The sequence below is a fragment of the Rana temporaria genome, chromosome 1 (genome assembly GCF_905171775.1).
Source record: "Rana temporaria chromosome 1, aRanTem1.1, whole genome shotgun sequence".
NCBI classification, from domain to species: domain Eukaryota; kingdom Metazoa; phylum Chordata; class Amphibia; order Anura; family Ranidae; genus Rana; species Rana temporaria.
Window position 1 is genome coordinate 390,392,889 of NC_053489.1, and position 18,808 is coordinate 390,411,696.

General features: G+C 47.3%; 1 protein-coding gene across 7 annotated transcripts in view; it reads right to left on the reverse strand.

The window, feature by feature from the left end:
* The window catches only part of REXO1 (RNA exonuclease 1 homolog), a 213,213-nt gene that overhangs the window by 146,573 nt on the left and 47,832 nt on the right, over positions 1-18,808 (reverse strand). For 5 of the 7 annotated variants that reach the window (XM_040322586.1, XM_040322585.1, XM_040322587.1 and 2 more), the window contains exons 3-4: positions 14,572-14,667; positions 10,604-10,913 (exon numbers count right to left, since the gene is read on the reverse strand). In XM_040322586.1, the coding sequence (XP_040178520.1) occupies positions 10,604-10,913; positions 14,572-14,667 (406 nt within the window). The remainder of the gene's footprint in view (positions 1-10,603; positions 10,914-14,571; positions 14,668-18,808) is intronic. The other 2 variants (XM_040322589.1, XM_040322588.1) reach the window with 2 other exon arrangements.

The following is an 18,808-nucleotide window of genomic DNA, read 5'->3' on the forward strand; positions in this document are numbered from 1 at the left end:
GCGAACCGACTCCATCCTGAACTTTTGCACCTTGACAAAACAGTTGCGGGCCTTGAGATCTAGGATTGGACGGACCCCTTCCTTCTTGGGGACTACAAACAGATTGGAGTAAAACCCCTGAAACCGTTCCAGCAAAGGAACCGTCACAATCACTCCCCTGACCAGCAGATCCTGAACAGCCCCTGACAGGGCCTCCCGACGTTCCGGAGGAAGCTGGAGGTTGGAAGGAAGAAATCTGTTTGGTGGACAAGAGAGAAAGTCTATCTTGTACCCCGAGGAAACTACTTTGCAAACCCACCGGTCGGAAAGAAGAGACCTCCACCGAGCTGTGAATTCGCAAAGTTGCCCCCCCCCCCCCGAGAGACGGGCGGGGGCAGACCTTCATGCGGAAGCAGGCTTATCCGCAGGCTTGTTGGGCTTGCGGAACCAGGGGCGCTTCTGCAGGGCCTTAGCGCCCTGGAAACGTTTACCTGCCGCACCGGGCAGACGAAAAAAAAAAAACGCTTGGGGTAAGGAGCCTCGCCTGTTTACGGCGAGGCTCCTTACCTTTACCCGCTTGTGGGAGCAGAGTACTCTTACCTCCTGTGGCATCTTTTATGATGTCATCCAGGGACGCCCCAAAAATCCGTTCACCCTTAAAGGGTAAGTCCACCAAGGCCTTTTAAGAAGACTGGTCCGCAGACCAACACTTCAGCCACACAAGGCGGCGTAACACTACCGCATAGGCGGAGGCCCTGGAGAGCAAGGGAAGCGTATCCAGGGCTCACTCACAGACAAATTTTAGGCCCTGCACCAACTGGTCGGCCAGCGCCACACAGTCCTCAGAGGCATTATGCGCCTCCAACTCCTGAAGCAACAACTTTGCCCGTTCAGTAACGTCTGTTCAGTGTCTGTGACACTAGAACCCCGGCCAAGACCGGTCTCACCGCCGACCCCACCACTGTGAACATGGAGCGGGCCACAGCCTCAGCTCTCCTATCTGCGGGGTCCTTAAAAGCGGGAGCCTCTTCCACAGGCAACGTGGTCGCCTTGTTCAGTCTGGACACGGGGGGTCCACTGACAGAGGAGAGGTCCACTTCTTTAGGAAGTCCTCCTCAAAAGGGTAACGGACCGCAAAGCGTTTTGGAACAGAAAAACTTTCTGCGGCCGATCCCATTCCTTGTACAAAAATTTGTCCAGATAAGGAACACAAGGAAACACTTTAGCAGTGCGGGCCGGCTTGTGGAACCCAAAAGGGATCGGCATCTCTGATGCCTCCGCCGAATCCTCAAGCTTTTGAGTATCTCGCACCGCAGTGATAAGAGCTCCAACAAGCGCCCTATCGTGCGCTGACCCTGAAGCAGAGTCATCCTCACTGTCCGTGTGGACTAAGCCTGCATCCTCTGACATTACGGAGCCAGGGCCGGACGCAGTAGCAGGGTCCGATTCCGTGTCAGATGCATCCCCAGAAGAAGGCGGGGGCGCTTTTAACCCCCCCTCTGGCCACTCGCCGCTTCGATTCTGGCAACAAACGCCTCAAGGACTGCCGTCATAGCATCCACAGAGGCCGCAGGAGCAGGGGCACCAAGGGTTAACTCCGGCATGTCTAGGGGGGAAGCCTCCGGTTCGGACGCCATGCTGACCCACCCAATTGCCGCACTTGGACTGCAAGGCAAGACCCACAGTCAAACCTCCCGGCCGCAGCAGAGAACAGGGGACCCCCCAGAGGACTCACCACCCGACCAGGCTGTACTGCTGCTACTAACTGCCCAGAGCGCTGTCCGTGCTGTGCCGTCCCTCAGGAAGTGTGCTGGAGCCGTTCGCGCCATAATTTTGGCCACTAGAGGCAAAACCCCTTCCAAAATGGCCGCCGACATGCAAAAAACAGCATGCAGGCTACAAGAAAATGGCCCCTGATCGTCAATAAAGGTGCCGGCAAAATGGCGGCCGTGACAGTGCAGAACACACAGTAAACACCCGGGCAGGCCCCCCCGCACACACGGCAACAATAAAGACCACACAGCACCCGACAAAGCCGCAGCCCCCAGCCACAGGACGGAGCCCCCCAGGCGGACCCCCCCACCTCACGGCCAACCACTCAGAATGCGGGGAGGGAGAGGAAGGGAGAGAGGAAAGTAGGGCGAACCCCTGATCGACCTCCCCAGGAATGCATTAGTAGCACCACCATGCCAAGGCAAGGGGACTGCTACTTACCCGTCCTGCGACCACCGGCTGGAGACATCCCGGACAGAACCAACGTCCGCGCAGTTACGGCATGGCTGTCGGCCCGGCACACTGTGACACAGACAGAGCCGGTCATATGTGTGCTCTGTTGCTCACCGGCCACCCCTGGAGCAACAGGGCATGTCGTGGACGGCCCAGCGCGTAGCTAAAGGCCGACACACGCTCGATGGCCGAACATGGGGGGACTACAAGGATCCAGCCTGCCACCCAGTCAGCAGTTGATTGTAGATCCCAGGATCCAAAAAAATGCAGGAAAAAAGAAAAGCGAGAAAATCGCAAAAAAATCTCCAGAGCACATGGGCCCAGAGGAGCCATGTCATCTCCTTTTGCTAGGCAGAAAAAAAACTGAGGCTGCATGATGCAGAGAGAGGGATGTACCCGAGGGATCCGCACCCTGGGGAGGTACTGTACTGTACTGTGTAGAGTGTTTTAACACTTAACATGCTGTTTTTCTGCCTAGTCAATCTCCTAAAAGGGAGGATAATACCCCAAGGTCAATTGCTGCTGTGTCCGTCCATGAACTGAAGAGAAAAAGCACTAGGTTCCAAGTCTGATCACTGTGGGGTGAAGTCGGATGCAGCTGCTAGCAGAAGTGTCCCATGGTCTGCTGTAGTTTAGAGCAGGGGTCTCCAAACTACGGCCCGCGGGCCACATCCGGCCCGCCAGGCCATTTCTTTCGGCCCGCAGCGTGAATCCTTAGTTTCCCTGTTAGTTGTGGAACCTGCGCTGCATATTCGCCCCAGGCAATATGCAGCGCAGGTCCCGCAATCCCTCCCGGCGTCTCACTGTGGTGTCCGTTTAATAAACTGTGAAGTTTTTTCTCCGTTCAGTTCACAGCAGTTCTCAGGAGGAAAATGATCTCCTCTGCAGCCGGTTTAATAAACTGAGAACTTCAGTTCTCAGATGGTGAACAGAGGTGAAGTTTTTTCTCTCAAAACAGCCGAGATCTGTGTAAAAGTGGGTGGACTGCCTGTAATCTCGTGAGATATTGTGAGATTATGTAACATGTAATTAATGTTTTCAGACATGTGATAACATATATATACACATACATATACACATACACACATATATATATATACATACATATATACTGTATTTATCAGCCTATTGTGCGCACTACTCTGGAAGTGAAATTCCTGAATTTTATTTATTTTTTATTACTTACAGTTTTGGCGTCTTGCCTGGCGTCCATCGGCGGCCTTGTCCGGTCTGGCGTCCGTTTGCGGCCTTCGTGGTGTCCTCCCTGCTGCTCCCGCGCTGTCTCTGAGCCGATCCCTGCTTCCCGCGCTGTGTTTGAACGCCGCCGCCGCTGACATATACCGAGCGCAGTACACTGGGGCACGCTCGGCTCCTCTCGCATAACCTAGAAGGGAGCCGAGCCTGGCCAACTGTACCCGAGTATACTGCGCTCGGTATATGTCGGCGGCGGCGTTCAAAAACAGCGCAGGAAGCAGGGATCAGCGGCAAAGTTCAAACACAGTGCGGGAAGCAAGTATCGGCGTATATCGTGCACCCACAATTTTGCCCTGATTTTAAGGGCAAAAAAGTGCGCGGTATACGCCGATAAATACGGTATATATATATATACACACACACGTTATATAGATACTGTATGTATATATATATATATATACACGCACACACACACGTGTATATTGTTGTTAATATTCATTTTTAACCCACTGGTGTTGAAATTAGGAAGAAATAAGCCTTCTTCCTCTTATCACACCAGCTTCTCTCCCAGATTCTCCACCTCTGAGCTGGTGAATCTGGAAGGGAGATATTTCAGGTGAAGAGCTGTGAAATCTTCAGATCACAGTTTATTAAACTGTCCGTTTGTGACAAAACATCCATGTGCTGTGATGTGAAGTGAAGAATGTGTTCTCTGCTCCTTATCACAGTTTATTAAACCGGCAATGCTCTGTGATAAGCAGTGATCAGCCGTGATCTCGGCTTATCACAGTTTATTAAACGTACACCTCTGTGTGTTGGCTGCTGGCTGGGACCACAGCATCCCAGCAGCCAATGAGGTGTTTAGGGCAGACCTGTTGCCGCCTCCCTGCTCCCGCCTCGCTGTTAACCAGTAACGAGTGTGTAATACCAGCGGGGCGGGAGTCGGGAGATGCAGCAGGTCTGCACAGCCAGTGATGGAGAGTGGAGACGCGCTGGACATATGCAAGGAGGGGGGCTGATACACTTGTGTGGGGGTGGGTTGAATGGCGCTGATGGGGCACAAACATCTGGGGGCTGATGACTCTGCTGGGGACACACGTGGAGGGGGTTTTTCAGACTGATGGGGACACAAATTTTGGGGGACTGATGACTCTGCTGGGGACACACGTGGAGGGGGGGTTGTAGACTGATGGGGACACAAATTTTGGGGGGCTGATGACTCTAATGGGGACACAAATGTGGGGGGGGCTGATGACTCTGATGGGGACATACATGTGGGGGGGGGCTGATGACTGATGGGGACATAAATGTGGGGGGGGGGCTGATGACTGATGGGACATAAATATGGGGGGGGGGGTGATGACTCTGATGGGGACACAAATACCTGTGGGGTCTGATGGGGACACAAATGTGGGGGGCTGATGATTCTGATGGGGACATAAATGTGGGGGGGGGGGTAATGACTCTGATGGGGACACAAATATCTGTGGGGTTTGATGGGGACACAAATGTGGGGGTGCTGGTAGCTCTTATGGGGACACAAACATGTGAGGAGGGGGGCTGATGGCTCTAATGGTGACACAAATATGCAGGCGGGGGTGGGCTGTGATGGGGACACAAATGTGCAGGGAGACTCGGATAAATGATGGGGGGGCTCTAATGGGGACACCAATTTGTGGGGATAGCCTGATGAGTGATAGGGACACAGATGAATGGGGACACAGATGAATGGGGACACAGATGAATGGGGAGACTGATGGGGACACAGGTGGATGGGGACACAGATAATTGGGGAGACTGATGGGGACACAGATGAATGGGAACACAGATGAATGGGAAGACTGATGGGGACACAGATGAATGGGGACACAGGTGGATGGGGAAACTGATGGGGACACAGATGAATGGGAAGACTGATGGGGACACAGATGAATGGGGACACAGATGAATGGTAAGACTGATGGGGACACAGATGAATGGGAAGACTGATGGGGACACAGATGAATGGGGACACAGGTGGATGGGGACACAGATGAATGGGGACACAGATGAATGGGAAGACTGATGGGGGACACAGATGAATGCGGAGACTGATGGGGACACAGATGATGGGGACACAGATGATGGGGACACAGATGAATGGGAAGACTGATGGGGACACAGATGAATGGGGACACAGATGAATGGAAAGACTGATGGGGACACAGATGAATGGGGACACAGGTGGATGGGGACACAGATGAATGGGGAGACTGATGGGGACACAGATGAATGGGAAGACTGATGGGGACACAGATGAATGGGGACACAGGTGGATGGGAAAACTGATGGGGACACAGATGAATGGGGACACAGATGAATGGGAAGACTGATGGGGACACAGATGAATGGGGACACAGATGAATGGTAAGACTGATGGGGACACAGATAAATGGGAAGACTTATGGGGACACAGATGAATGGGGACACAGGTGGATGGGGACACAGATGAATGGGGACACAGATGAATGGGAAGACTGATGGGGACACAGATGAATGGGGACACAGGTGGATAGGGACACAGATGAATGGGGACACAGATGAATGGGGAGACTGATGGGGACACAGATGAATGGGAACACAGATGAATGGGAAGACTGATGGGGACACAGATGAATGGGGACACAGGTGGATGGGGAAACTGATGGGGACACAGATGAATGGGGACACAGATGAATGGGGACACAGATGGATGGGGACACAGATGGATGGGGAGACTGATGGGGACACAGATGAATGGGGAGACTGATGGGGACACAGATGATGGTGACACAGATGGATGGGGAGACTGATGGGGACACAGATGGACGGGGAGACTGATGGGGACACAGATGATGGTGACACAGTTGGATGGGGAGACTGATGGGGACACAGATGAATGGGGAGACTGATGGGGACACAGATGAATGGGGAGACTGATGGGGACACAGATGAATGGGAAGACTGATGGGGACACAGATGATGGTGACACAGATGGATGGGGAGACTGATGGTGACACAGATGAATGGGGAGACTGATGGGGACACAGATGGACGGGGAGACTGATGGGGACACAGATGGACGGGGAGACTGATGGGGACACAGATGAATGGGGACACAGATGGACGGGGAGACTGATGGGGACACAGATGATGGTGACACAGATGGACGGGGAGACTGATGGGGACACAGATGGACGGGGAGACTGATGGGGACACAGATGAATGGGAAGACTGATGGGGACACAGATGAATGGGAAGACTGATGGGGACACAGATGAATGGGAAGACTGATGGGGACACAGATGAATGGTGACACAGATGAATGGGAAGACTGATGGGGACACAGATGATGGTGACACGGATGTAAAGCCTCATGCACGCTGGAAGTTTAGCCCCGCTGCAAGATGCTCCAGCGTTTAGGTGCCAGCAAAGAATATAGGAGCACCATCCAATCCTGCTGTCAGCAGTAAGTCAAATTATATTCTATTCTTCTTCTACTGTGGATTTATTTATAAATTATGTTTCCGGCCCGCGAATATGTGTAAAATATAGAATGTGGCCCTCGAAGTAAAAAGTTTGGAGACCCCTGGTTTAGAGGCTATCTGGGGTAGATAATTTCGGGAGTCCCTGATGAAATTAACCTACAAGCAAGGCTCAAAAGTACCACTGTACAGTGTGTCGAACAAGCCCTTCCTACTTCTTATAACTATGTTACCCAAGTGTAATTCTCACTGAAAGACTTTCTGATGCAATGTATGCTAAAAATTAAATCAAATCCTTATTTTTTGGCAAGAACATGGTGTGAAGAGATTTGTGCCAGTCACAGGCTGTCACACCCTTCCAGCCCGTGTCTTAGAATAATAGGGAGGTAATGCCTTAATCGATCTACATGTAATATCCCACCTCCACTGTTTAGCAGGTTAGTGGGCATAGAGGAGGAGTGAGCTGTCATTTACCACTGTGTATACGCCCACATGTGTGTGACACTATAGGCTGCTCAGATTTAATAGGAAGGAAATACTCAGCTTACTTAAAACTGAGCATGTGCAGAGATGCCAACACTGCTATGCAATATCCCTAGCTGGAATGGGGCCACGAACAGAAGGTGGAGATAGGGAACAGGAACAGCAAGATCAACCAGTTTATTTTTTGCATAATACAAATCTCATAGTGACGGAGTAAGAACAACATGTAATACAGCATTCATTGATTGGTTTATTTATGATGTGGGTTTAGCGACACTAAATATTTACAGGGTTTTTTGCACCTCTTCTTGAAGGGGGGTTCCACCTCCGACTTATTTTATTTTTTTAAAGTCAGCAGCTTTAACCGCTTGCCAACCAGCCGCCGCAGTTTTACGGCGGCAGGTCGGCTCTGCTGGGCGAGATCACGTAGATCGACGTCATCTCGCCGAGCAGCCCATAGGCGCGAGCACGCGCGCCCCCCGTTTGCCCCTGACGCCGACGCGCGTGCCCGGCAGGCACGATCACCGCAGGGCACCCACGATCGCTCGTTACAGAGCGAGAACCGGGAGCTGTGTGTGTAAACACACAGCTCCCGGTCCTGTCAGGGGAGAAATGCCTGATTGTCTGTTCATACAATGTATGAACAACGATCAGTCATTTCACCAAGTCAGTCCACCCCCCCCCCCCTTTAGTTAGAACACACCCAGGGAACATACTTAACCCCTTCCTCGCCCCCTAGTGTTAACCCCTTCCCTGCCAGTGGCATTTTTATAGTAATAAATGCATTTTTATAGCACTGATCGCTATAAAAATGCCAATGGTCCCAAAAATGTGTCAAAAGTGTCCGACATAATGTCGCAGTACCGATAAAAATCGCTGATTGCCGCCATTACTAGTAAAAAAAAAAAAAAAAAAAAAAGCCATAAAATTAATCCCCTATTTTGTAAACGCTATAACTTTTGCGCAAACCAATCAAACACTTATTGCGATTTTTTTTTTTACGAAAAACATGTAGAAGAATACGTATCGGCCTAGCCTAAACTGAGGAAAGACTTTTTTATATATACATATATACACACACACACACACTTTTTTTGGGGGGGGGGGGGGGATATTTATTACAGCAAAAAAAATCATTTTTTTCCAAATTGACGCTCTATTTTTGTTTATAGCGCAAAAAACTAAAAACCGCAGCGGTGATCAAAAACCACCAAAAGAAAGCTCTAATTGTGGGGAAAAAAGGACGCCAACTTTGTTTGGGAGCCACATGGCACGACCTCGCAATTGTCAGTTAAAGCGACGCAGTGTCGAATTGCAATAAGTGGCCTGGTCTTTGACCAGCAATATGGTATATACGGGGTTGAAGTGGTTAACCTCTTCCCTACCGAGTCATAGTAAAATTACGTTGGCGGGTCCCGCATTGCTCGGGACACGGTGCGTGTGCCCGGCGGCCGCGATGTCCGCCGGGCACCGGCAATCACGGCAGGACCATGGATCTGTGTGTGTAAACACACAGATCATGTCCTGTCAGCGCTGAGGAGACTGATGTATGTTCCCAGTACAGAGGAACACACATCGATCTCCTCCCCTTGTGAGTCCCCCTAACAGTTAGAACACACTTTAGGGAACATATTTAACCCTTTCAGCGCCCCCTAGTGTTAACCCCTTCCCTGCCAGTCACATTTACACAGTAATCAGTGCAGTTTTATAGCACTAATCGCTGTGTAAATGTGAATGGTCCCACAAATTTGTCAAGTGTCCGATATGTCCGCCGCAATGTCAAAAAAAAAAAAAAAAAAAAAAAAATCGCAGATCGCCGCCATTACTAGTAAAAAAAAATAAAAATAAATAAAAATGCCATAATTCTATTCCCTATTTTGTAGACGCTAGAACTTTTACGCAAACAGATCAAATACGCTTATTGCGATTTTTAACCAAAAATATGTAGAAGAATACGTATTGGTCTAAACTGAGGAAAAAAAGGTTTAAAAAAAAAAATATTTATTAAATCAAAAAGTAAAAGATAGTGTTTTTTTTTCAAAATTGCCGCTCTTTTGTTTATAGCGAAAAAAATAAACACCGCAGAGGTGATCAAATACCACCAAAAGAAAGCTCTATTTGTGGGGGAAAAAAGGGTGTCAATTTTGTTTGGGAGCCACGTCGCACGACCGCACAATTGTCATTCAAATTGCGACAGCGCTGAAAACTAAAAATTGGTCTGGGCAGGAAGGGGGTGAAAATGCCCTGTATGGAGGTGGTTAAAGTCAGCTGCTTACTTTTAATAAGGACACTTACCTGTCCTACTCACCCGCGATGTCAGCCCCCCCCCCGAGGACGATCCCTTGATCCTAGCATCTTCCGGCTCCACTCCCCATTTCCTACTGTGCATGCGCGAGCCGCGCAACTCTTTGTGAATGGGCCAGCTGCTCTCTGGGATACACACAGTTCCCAGAAGGCAGCGCGCCCCATTCACCAGAAGACACCGTGACAAGGACGGAGGAAGAAGACCCACCGCGGACAATGAAGAGGAAGATTACAAACTTCCGCATAGCAACCACTATTTCTGGTAAGTATATATATATATAAAAAAAAAAAAAAAATCTTCAATTTTTTTGGGGGGATTTTTGGTAAAAAAAAAATTCAGGGTGGAACTCCACTTTAAAACCTTAAAGCCTAACTCCAGGAACTTTGAAAATTATTACTAGCAGTGGGGCTATGCTTACACTGCAAAGGTTAACTGCTTGTTTAGTGAAGAGGAAACACTTTATAAAAAAAAAAAAAAAAAAAAAAATTACCCGACTTTCCACTCGCCCCATCTGATGGTGCTCCCCCATGCTCCAGCAGTGGACTGTCCTCCAGCATCATAATGCTGAATGCAGGGCTATGGGCCCTGCGTTGGTCTTGATGAAGTTATGACCTTCAACAGGTGGAGCATGGGGGAGAAATGTTGCAGGGTCCAGTCTAGCAGCACAGAGGATCAGATAAGTAGACTTTTTTATGTCCCCCTAGACTTAAACAAGCAATTAATCATTTGCAGTGCAGCCCTACTTGTAAGGGATCATTTTTAAGCTTCCTGGAGCCGGGCTTTAAAAAAATAGTTTTGCTCCTGGTTTGAGTACTAACACAATCTAGTTTTTTGACAATACTGGTGCTCACATACGTTTAAATTTAGGGATCACTCGCATGTCAAACATACAAATATTTAATTTTCAGCTTACCTGGCAAAAGCAATTGACAAGTGGTGGAAGACTGAGAGGATGGCACACGAGCAATTCGTTTTGCATCTCCTGGCAGAGACAGGGGGGACTTCTGAACACTGCTGTTCAGTCGACTGGATTTCTGCTGAGACATAAGTTGTGCCACCTGCTCCTGTGCCTTCTGAGACATAAGTTGTGCCGCCTGCTCCTGTGCCTTCTGAGACATAAGTTGTGCCGCCTGCTCCTGTGCCTTCTGAATTCTCTGATAACAAATTTCTTGTGGTGTGGGACGGCGATATGGACGGACAACATGTTTACTGGATAAATCAGCCTGATGGAAAAAAAATATATACTAGTAGTAAATAGTTTGATAGATTCTCTGAGCAGAATTTTAGGATGGTGGTTGAAAATGTATTCCTGCACTGTATGGACCATGTCAGTTGGTTGATTAGGTAGCAGCAATTTCTCACCTATGAAAAATCATTATTGCCAGCTAGTAACAATGAATTGTATGAAAAGTGATTTAAACACAACTATAGGTCTAATTTGTGCTACGCGATTACAATAGCAAATCACTTCTACAAACTGCTCTTTTAGAGATTTGTAGCCAGGCCATAGATGTCTATGCATTGTGAGTGATTATGACCAACATGAAACACTGCACAAGTTTATAAAATAAAGAAAAACTGCGCTGATTCAAAAAATAAAGTGCCAAGCTGCTACATACAAACAAACAAAGCCAGCAAAATAGAAAACAGAAAATGTAGCGCTAACACAACTGCACAAGTTTAACCACAGTGTCTTAAAGCGGTAGTTCACCCTCTCGTACTTGATTTTACCATCGAGACAGGCATTGTAGCGCGAGCTACAGTATGCCTGTCCCGATTTTTTTAACCCCGTACTCACCTCGTAGTCGTCCATCGTAGATTCCGGCTCCCGCGGGGAATGGGCGTGCCTATGGAGAGGGAGGATGATTGACGGCCGGCCCTGGCACGTCACTCTCCCCGAAGACAGCCGGAGTAGGTCTCGGCTCTTCACGGCGCCTGCGCACAGGCTATGCGCACGCGTCGTGAAGACCAAGCCTATTTCGGCTATTTCCGGAGAAGCGTGACGCGCCAGAGCCGGCCGTCAATCATCCTCCGTCTCCAGAGGCACGCCCATTCCCCGGTATCTTCGATGGACGACTACAAGGTGAGTATGGGGGGAAAAAATTCGGGACAGGCATACTGTAGCTCGCGCTACAATGCCTGATTTAAAGGTAAAAGAAAAAAAAATATTTTTTTTTCCCGTCGATAGGGTGAACCCCCGCTTTAAGTAAATACATTTTTTACTTGCTAAAATAATCACAGTTCTTTTCTATGCAAAAGAAGAGGATAAGCTGCACATAAATTGTCTGACATGGCTCTTATTGAGATATGTTAACAAGTTTTTTTTTAATCAAAAAAGTTGCTCTTTAAAGTCAACGCAAAGAATAAAAAAAAGCTATCCAGCTCCCACTTCCTCCCGGGTCCCTGCAGAGCTGGAAGGAAGTTCACCTCTCCCACCTCCCTCCCTGCAATCTTCTGGGACAGGTCACAGAAGATTGCCCGGCCAATGACAGCACAGCTTGCGCCTCACAGCCGGGCTCCCACAGTCAGAATGCCTGGGGGAAAGGAGAGGAGCGGGGCTTCGTACTTCCACATCGCTGGACCATGGGACAGGTGAGTGTCCGATTATTAAAAGTCAGCAGCTACACTTTTTGTTGCTGCTGACTTTTATATGGGTGGAACTTCGCTTTAAGCAAGTGGTATTTTAGTATTTTTTTCACACAGCAGAAGCATTTTCCGAAGTCATCAGAAATTGCAACCGCTGCAAATGTATTTAATGCATACGTTTATGCTCCCCAAACAGTGTTGATTTAAATACCGATTAGCGGGAGCGTTGAACCGCTGTGCTCTATGTGATCGCAGTCATCTAGCTTTCTAGTGTTCCAAGACAGAGCAGTTTTTATACTTTTAACCACTTAAGGACCATGCCTTTTTCTAACACTTCTTCACACAAAAAAAATTACTTAAAACTCCCAAACATTTATATAGATATATATTTTAGCAGAGACACTAGAGAATAAAATGGTGGTCGTTGTAATATTTTATGTCACACTGTATTTTTGCGCAACAGTCTTTCAAACGCAATCTTTTGGGAAAACCTTTTATTCATGAATAAAAAAATTTAATTGTGGCAATACCTTACGTGTGGTTTGAATTATTTACATATGTGGGCGCGACTTACGTATGCATTTGCTTCTGCGCGCAAGCTCGGAGAGACTGGGCGCTTTATTTATTTTTTTCTCTTTCTTATTTATTTTTACACTGTCCCTTTAAAAAAAAAAAAAAAAAAATCATCACTTATTCCTGTTACAAGGAATGTAAATATCCCATGTAATACAAGGAATGTAAATATCCCATGTAATAAAAATAATCATAACATGTCCTCTTTATTGCAAGAGTTGGGGTCAAAGACACCTCAGATCTGACATTTACACTTAAGGGGTTGTAAAGGTTTGTTTTTTAATTTTCTAAATAGGTTCACTTACCTTTTCCTTCAATTTCCCTTCTAAATGTTTTTTTCTTTGTCTGAATTTCTTACTTCCTGTTCCTCCTCCTCAAAAAAAATAATGAATCTTTACAACCCCTTTAAAAGCAAAAACACAGCGCTGACAGCCGAAAATTGGCTTGGGCAGGAAGGGGGTAAACGTGCCCAGTATTGAAGCGGTTACACAAAAAAAAAAAAAAAAAACAAGGCTTTAGTAGCACTTTAAGCTGACATTGCACAAACTTCTAAATTTCTTGTGTTTTTATTGAACACACCATTACACATTTACAGTGCTGGAGAAAAAAAAGTAAGTGAACCATTGGCGTGAATAGCTGGTCAAATCTCCTTTGGCACAAATGACTTCAAGTGCTTTAGGTAGCACAACATTCAGGAGTAATTTATGACCATTCCTCTTTACAAAAAACAGTTTAGCTCAAATATTACGCAAATATTGGATGTCTGGTGTGAATGGGTCTCCTGAGGTCATTACAAAGTATCTCTATAGGTTTAAGGTCTGTTCTCTTACGGGACCACTCCGAAAGGTGCATTTTCTTTTTCTAAAGCCAGTCTTTAGTGGATTTACTTTGATGGTTAGGGTCATTCTCCTGCTGCATCACCCAACACCCTGGCATTATCCGGTAGGCTATTTTGGTAAACTTATATATTAAGAGGAAAATGAATTCCCAATATACATAGTGCTGTCTATTCTTCCCAAACAATTCAACTACTTTTCATCAGTCCGCAAAACATTTTCCCAGTAGCGTTTCGGTTTGCCAAAGTGCTCTTAGCTGTTACTCATCGGTTTTCCGTTACTTCACTGAGTGTTCTTTGTTGTGCCATGGCACCCACTCATAGGAGGAGTAGCTACAGTATTAAACAGTCCCCATTTATAGGAAATTTGTCTGTTGACAGATGGATGCCTAAACACTGAGATTGCTTTGTATCCCTTTTTCAGCTCTATGCAGATGAACTATACTTGAGTGTACATCTTCAGAGAGCTCCTTCTTTTGCAAGGCAAAAGTTCACATTACCTGATGCTTCTTATAAACAGCAATATTAAAATGTTTGAGTATCTTTTATCAAAGCAACTAAACCATACCGCCAAATGAATTGTATTAATTGGACTCTGTGTGAAAACTACTTTTTCGTATAGCTTCACTTACAGTAATTTTTCCTACAGCACTGATTGTTTAATGGATGTGTTCAATAAAGAAACAGAAATTGTAATTGTTTGTGTGGTATTAGCTAAAGTAAATTGTGATGGTCTATTGTCGTGACTTATATGATTCCATCACATTGAATGACAAATTACTGGAAAAAAAAAGTCAATTCCAAGGGGTCCACATATTTACTGTATCTGGGTCCTGTGCATACAAGAATAAGTTTTGGCATTAAAAAAAACAAACAAACACACTCACATGATTGGAATGATTAACATGAGAAATCCTTTTCTTCTGCCCGGGGGGTGGTGATGTAAAATTATGTCCAGATTTCTCTGCATCATCTTCATTCAGCTGGAGAAAAAAAAAAGAAGACGTGTGTGTTGATATAACATGCACTTAGGTTTCTGTGTGATACATTTAAAAAGGAGGGAAATGGGAGCCATTGCGAAAGGTGTAAAAATAAGGAGAGACATTCTATCTGGTCTTCTGGCAATGGACCAAACAAAAAAAATTAGTTAATAGATTCAGACAAAATATGCAACAGAAAATACATGCAGGGGTTTTACCACAAGAATTAACCACTTGACCACTGGGCACGAAAACCCCCTTAATCACCAGACCAATTTTCAGCTTTCGGTGCTCTCACAATTTGAATGACAATTACTCAGTCATACAACATTGTACCCATCTGAAATTTTTGTCCTTTTTTTCACACAAATAGAGCTTTCTTTTGGTGGTATTTGATCACCTCTGCGGTTTTTATTTTTTGCGCTATAAAAGAAAAAAGACTGAAAATTCTGTAAAAAAAAAAAAAAAAAAAATTCTAGTTTCTGTCATATTAGCAGGTTATTTCTCACACACATCATATGCATACTACAAATTACACCCCAAAACACATTCTGCTATTCCTCCCGAGTATGGCGATACCACATGTGTGAGACTTTTACACAGCGTGGCCACATACGGAGGCCCAACGTGCAGGGAGCACCATCAGGCGTTCTGGAGCACCCAGGCCAATTCTGACATTTCTCTCCTACATGTAAAAATCATCATTTATTTGCTAAAAAATTACATAGAACCCCAAAACATTATATATGTTTTTTTTTTTCAAATACCCTAGAGAATACAATGGCGGTTGTTGCAACTTTTTATCTTGCACGGTATTTTCGCAGCAATTTTTTGAACGCGTGTTTTTAAAAAAAAAACTGTTTTGTGCTTAAAAAAAAAAAAAAAACAGTAAAGTTAGCCCAATATTTTTGCATAATATGAAAGATGAAGTTACGCCGAGTAAATAGATACCCAACATGTCACCCTTCAAAATTGCACACGCTCGTGAAATTGCGCCAAACGTTGCTACTTAAAAATCCCCATAGGCGACGTATTGCAAGGTATTGGAGTATTGAGGGTATTGCGGAGTATTGGGGGGGTATTGCAGAGTATTGGGGGGGTATTGCAGAGTATTGGGGGGGTATTGCAGAGTATGGGGGGGGGTATTGCAGAGTATGGGGGGGTATTGCAGAGTATGGGGGGGTATTGCAGAGTATGGGGTGGTATTGCAGAGTATGGGGGGGGGGGGTGGTATTGCAGAGTATGGGGGGGGTATTGCAGAGTATGGGGGGGGTATTGCAGAGTATGGGGGGGGTATTGCAGAGTATGGGGGGGGTATTGCAGAGTATGGGGGGGGTATTGCAGAGTATGGGGGGGGTATTGCAGAGTATGGGGTGGTATTGCAGAGTATGGGGGTGGTATTGCAGAGTATGGGGGGGGTATTGCAGAGTATGGGGGGGGTATTGCAGAGTATGGGGGGGTATTGCAGAGTATGGGGGGGTATTGCAGAGTATGGGGGGGGTATTGCAGAGTATGGGGGGGTATTGCAGAGTATGGGGGGGTATTGCAGAGTATGGGGGGGTATTGCAGAGTATGGGGGGGGGTATTGCAGAGTATGGGGGGGGGTATTGCAGAGTATGGGGGGGGGGTATTGCAGAGTATGGGGGGGGTATTGCAGAGTATGGGGGGGGGTATTGCAGAGTATGGGGGGGGTATTGCAGAGTATGGGGGGGGTATTGCAGAGTATGGGGGGGGGTATTGCAGAGTATGGGGGGGGTATTGCAGAGTATGGGGGGGGGTATTGCAGAGTATGGGGGGGGTATTGCAGAGTATGGGGGGGGTATTGCAGAGTATGGGGGGGGTATTGCAGAGTATGGGGGGGGGTATTGCAGAATGGGGGGGGGTATTGCAGAGTATGGGGGGGGGGTATTGCAGAGTATGGGGGGGGGGGTATTGCAGAGTATGGGGGGGGGTATTGCAGAGTATGGGGGGGGTATTGCAGAGTATGGGGGGGGTATTGCAGAGTATGGGGTGGGGTATTGCAGAGTATTGCACTTTACTTTACTTTAGCGCTTATCATTTTTTTTTTTATTGCAGAGTATTGCGCAGGGATGGCTGGATCTGTGACTGCAATTGTCACAGATCCAGCCCACAGTGTGGCGGCTGCTGCTGCCGCCCGATCCCCCCCCCCCCCCTCCCTCTCCTCTCACACTGTACCGAACGGTACAGAGAGGAGAGGGAGGAACCGGCGTCATTACATGACGCCGGTTTGTTTACAAGTGATCGCGCCGTCATTGGACGGCGCGATCACGTGGTAAGGAGCCGCTTCCATTGGCTCCTTACCGCGATCCGTGTTGCTGCGGGTCCCGTGGACCCAGCGAGCGCCGGTAATCGCGTGTGCGCGCCCGCTCGGGCGCGCAATTCTGACTCTCTGGGAGGACGTATATTGACGCCCTCCTAGAGTTAGGGAACCGCCTTGTAGCCGTATTTCGGCTATAGGGCGGTTACCAAGTAGTTAAGAGACCACAGATGATTGATACAGTACTGTAAAATTGATGAACAGCAGGAAAATGTTAAGTCTGAGCTTCAGCGGGCTCCCATCTTCACTCGCCTTGCTTCCAGGTCTGTGACTGGCCAGAGCCGACAAGACGTCACTCCCGCGCATTTGAGCTGGAGCTGCCAATTACGGCACAGGGCTCGGAAAGGAAGGGCACAGCTGGCCAAGTAGTGTGGGGAACTTTACTTCCACTTTAACTTACATGTAAAGGACCTTTTCAGTACGGGTGCTTTCACACCGAGGCATCAGTAAAGCGCCGCTATTTCTAGCAGAGCTTTACCGTAGTTTTTGCTGAGGTTTTCGGCCACTAGTGGGGTGCATTTAATCTCTGCTAGCAGCCAAAAAAGGGTTAAAACCACCCGATTTCAATGGGCAGGAGCGGTGGAAGAGCAGTGTATACACTTGCTCCTTCACCGCTCCAAAGATGCTGCTTGCATGAGTTTTTTTTTTTTTTTTTTAACGTCCTGCCAGCACATCGCCTCAGTGTGTTTCACACTGAGACTGCAGGGGAGCTGTTTTTCAGGCACTATTTTTAGCCCAAAAGCACCTCAGTGTGAAAGGGATCTACATAAAAAGCAAACATTAACTGCTTGTCGCCCGCCAACTGTTAAATGACGGAGGGGCTGTGTGGCTCTCGTTCTGGGACGACGTCCCAGAGCAGCTGCTCTGTTGTGGTAGGACACGGCACAACCCCGATCTCTGTACCATGTGACCGGCTGTGTCCAATCACATCTGGTCACATGTAAACACGCAAATGCTGTTAAATCTGCTCTCATCGCTTCACAATGACAGAGTGCGCAGTGAGGAGAGCCGATCAGCAGCATCTCCTCGCAGGGGACATTAGTGCACTGATAAAAATAGAGCGCCACCAATCAGTGCCCATTAGTGATGCCAGTCAGTGCTGCCCATCAATGGCACCCATCAGTGCCCATACGTGCAGCCTCCTTATCAGTGTAGCCCATCAGTGCACAGTGAAGGAGAAAAATTACTTATTTAGAAAAATTTACTGACAAACTAAGACCTTTTTTTTTTTTAGGTTTCAAAATTTAAAAAAAAAAAAAAAAAAAAAAAAAAAACAGTGATTTAATACCACCGAAAGAAAAGCTCTATTTGTGTGAAGAAAATTATAAAAATGTCACATGGTTACAGTGTAGCATGACCGCGCAATTGTCACAGCGCTGAAAGCCGGCCTTTGCAGGAAGGGGGTGAAAGTGACCTGTAGGCAAGTGGTTAATAAAACAAAAAATAAATAAATGAGGGGGCGTGGCTTGCAGCCAATGGCGCTGGATGACCCTGTAGGCTTTCTCACAGCCGCAGCAGAGGCACTCCAAAGATGGCGCAGGCTCCTATTCCACGCCGCTCATGCAGGCCCCGGCAAAGTGAGGCAGCCACAATACTAACATCCAGGTAAATGGCACCTCACACTCCGCCAGCCCTCTGTCAGGGAGCCCAGAGAAAGCTAGATTTAAAATGAGCGATCACTCAACAGCAATATGAGGTGTGCTCAAACCCCGATTCTCAGGATGACACAAAAGAGCTGCCAGACTCCACTAACTCCTTCCCCACTACTAACCAACCTGTGCTGACTCCAGTCCACACTGAAGGACA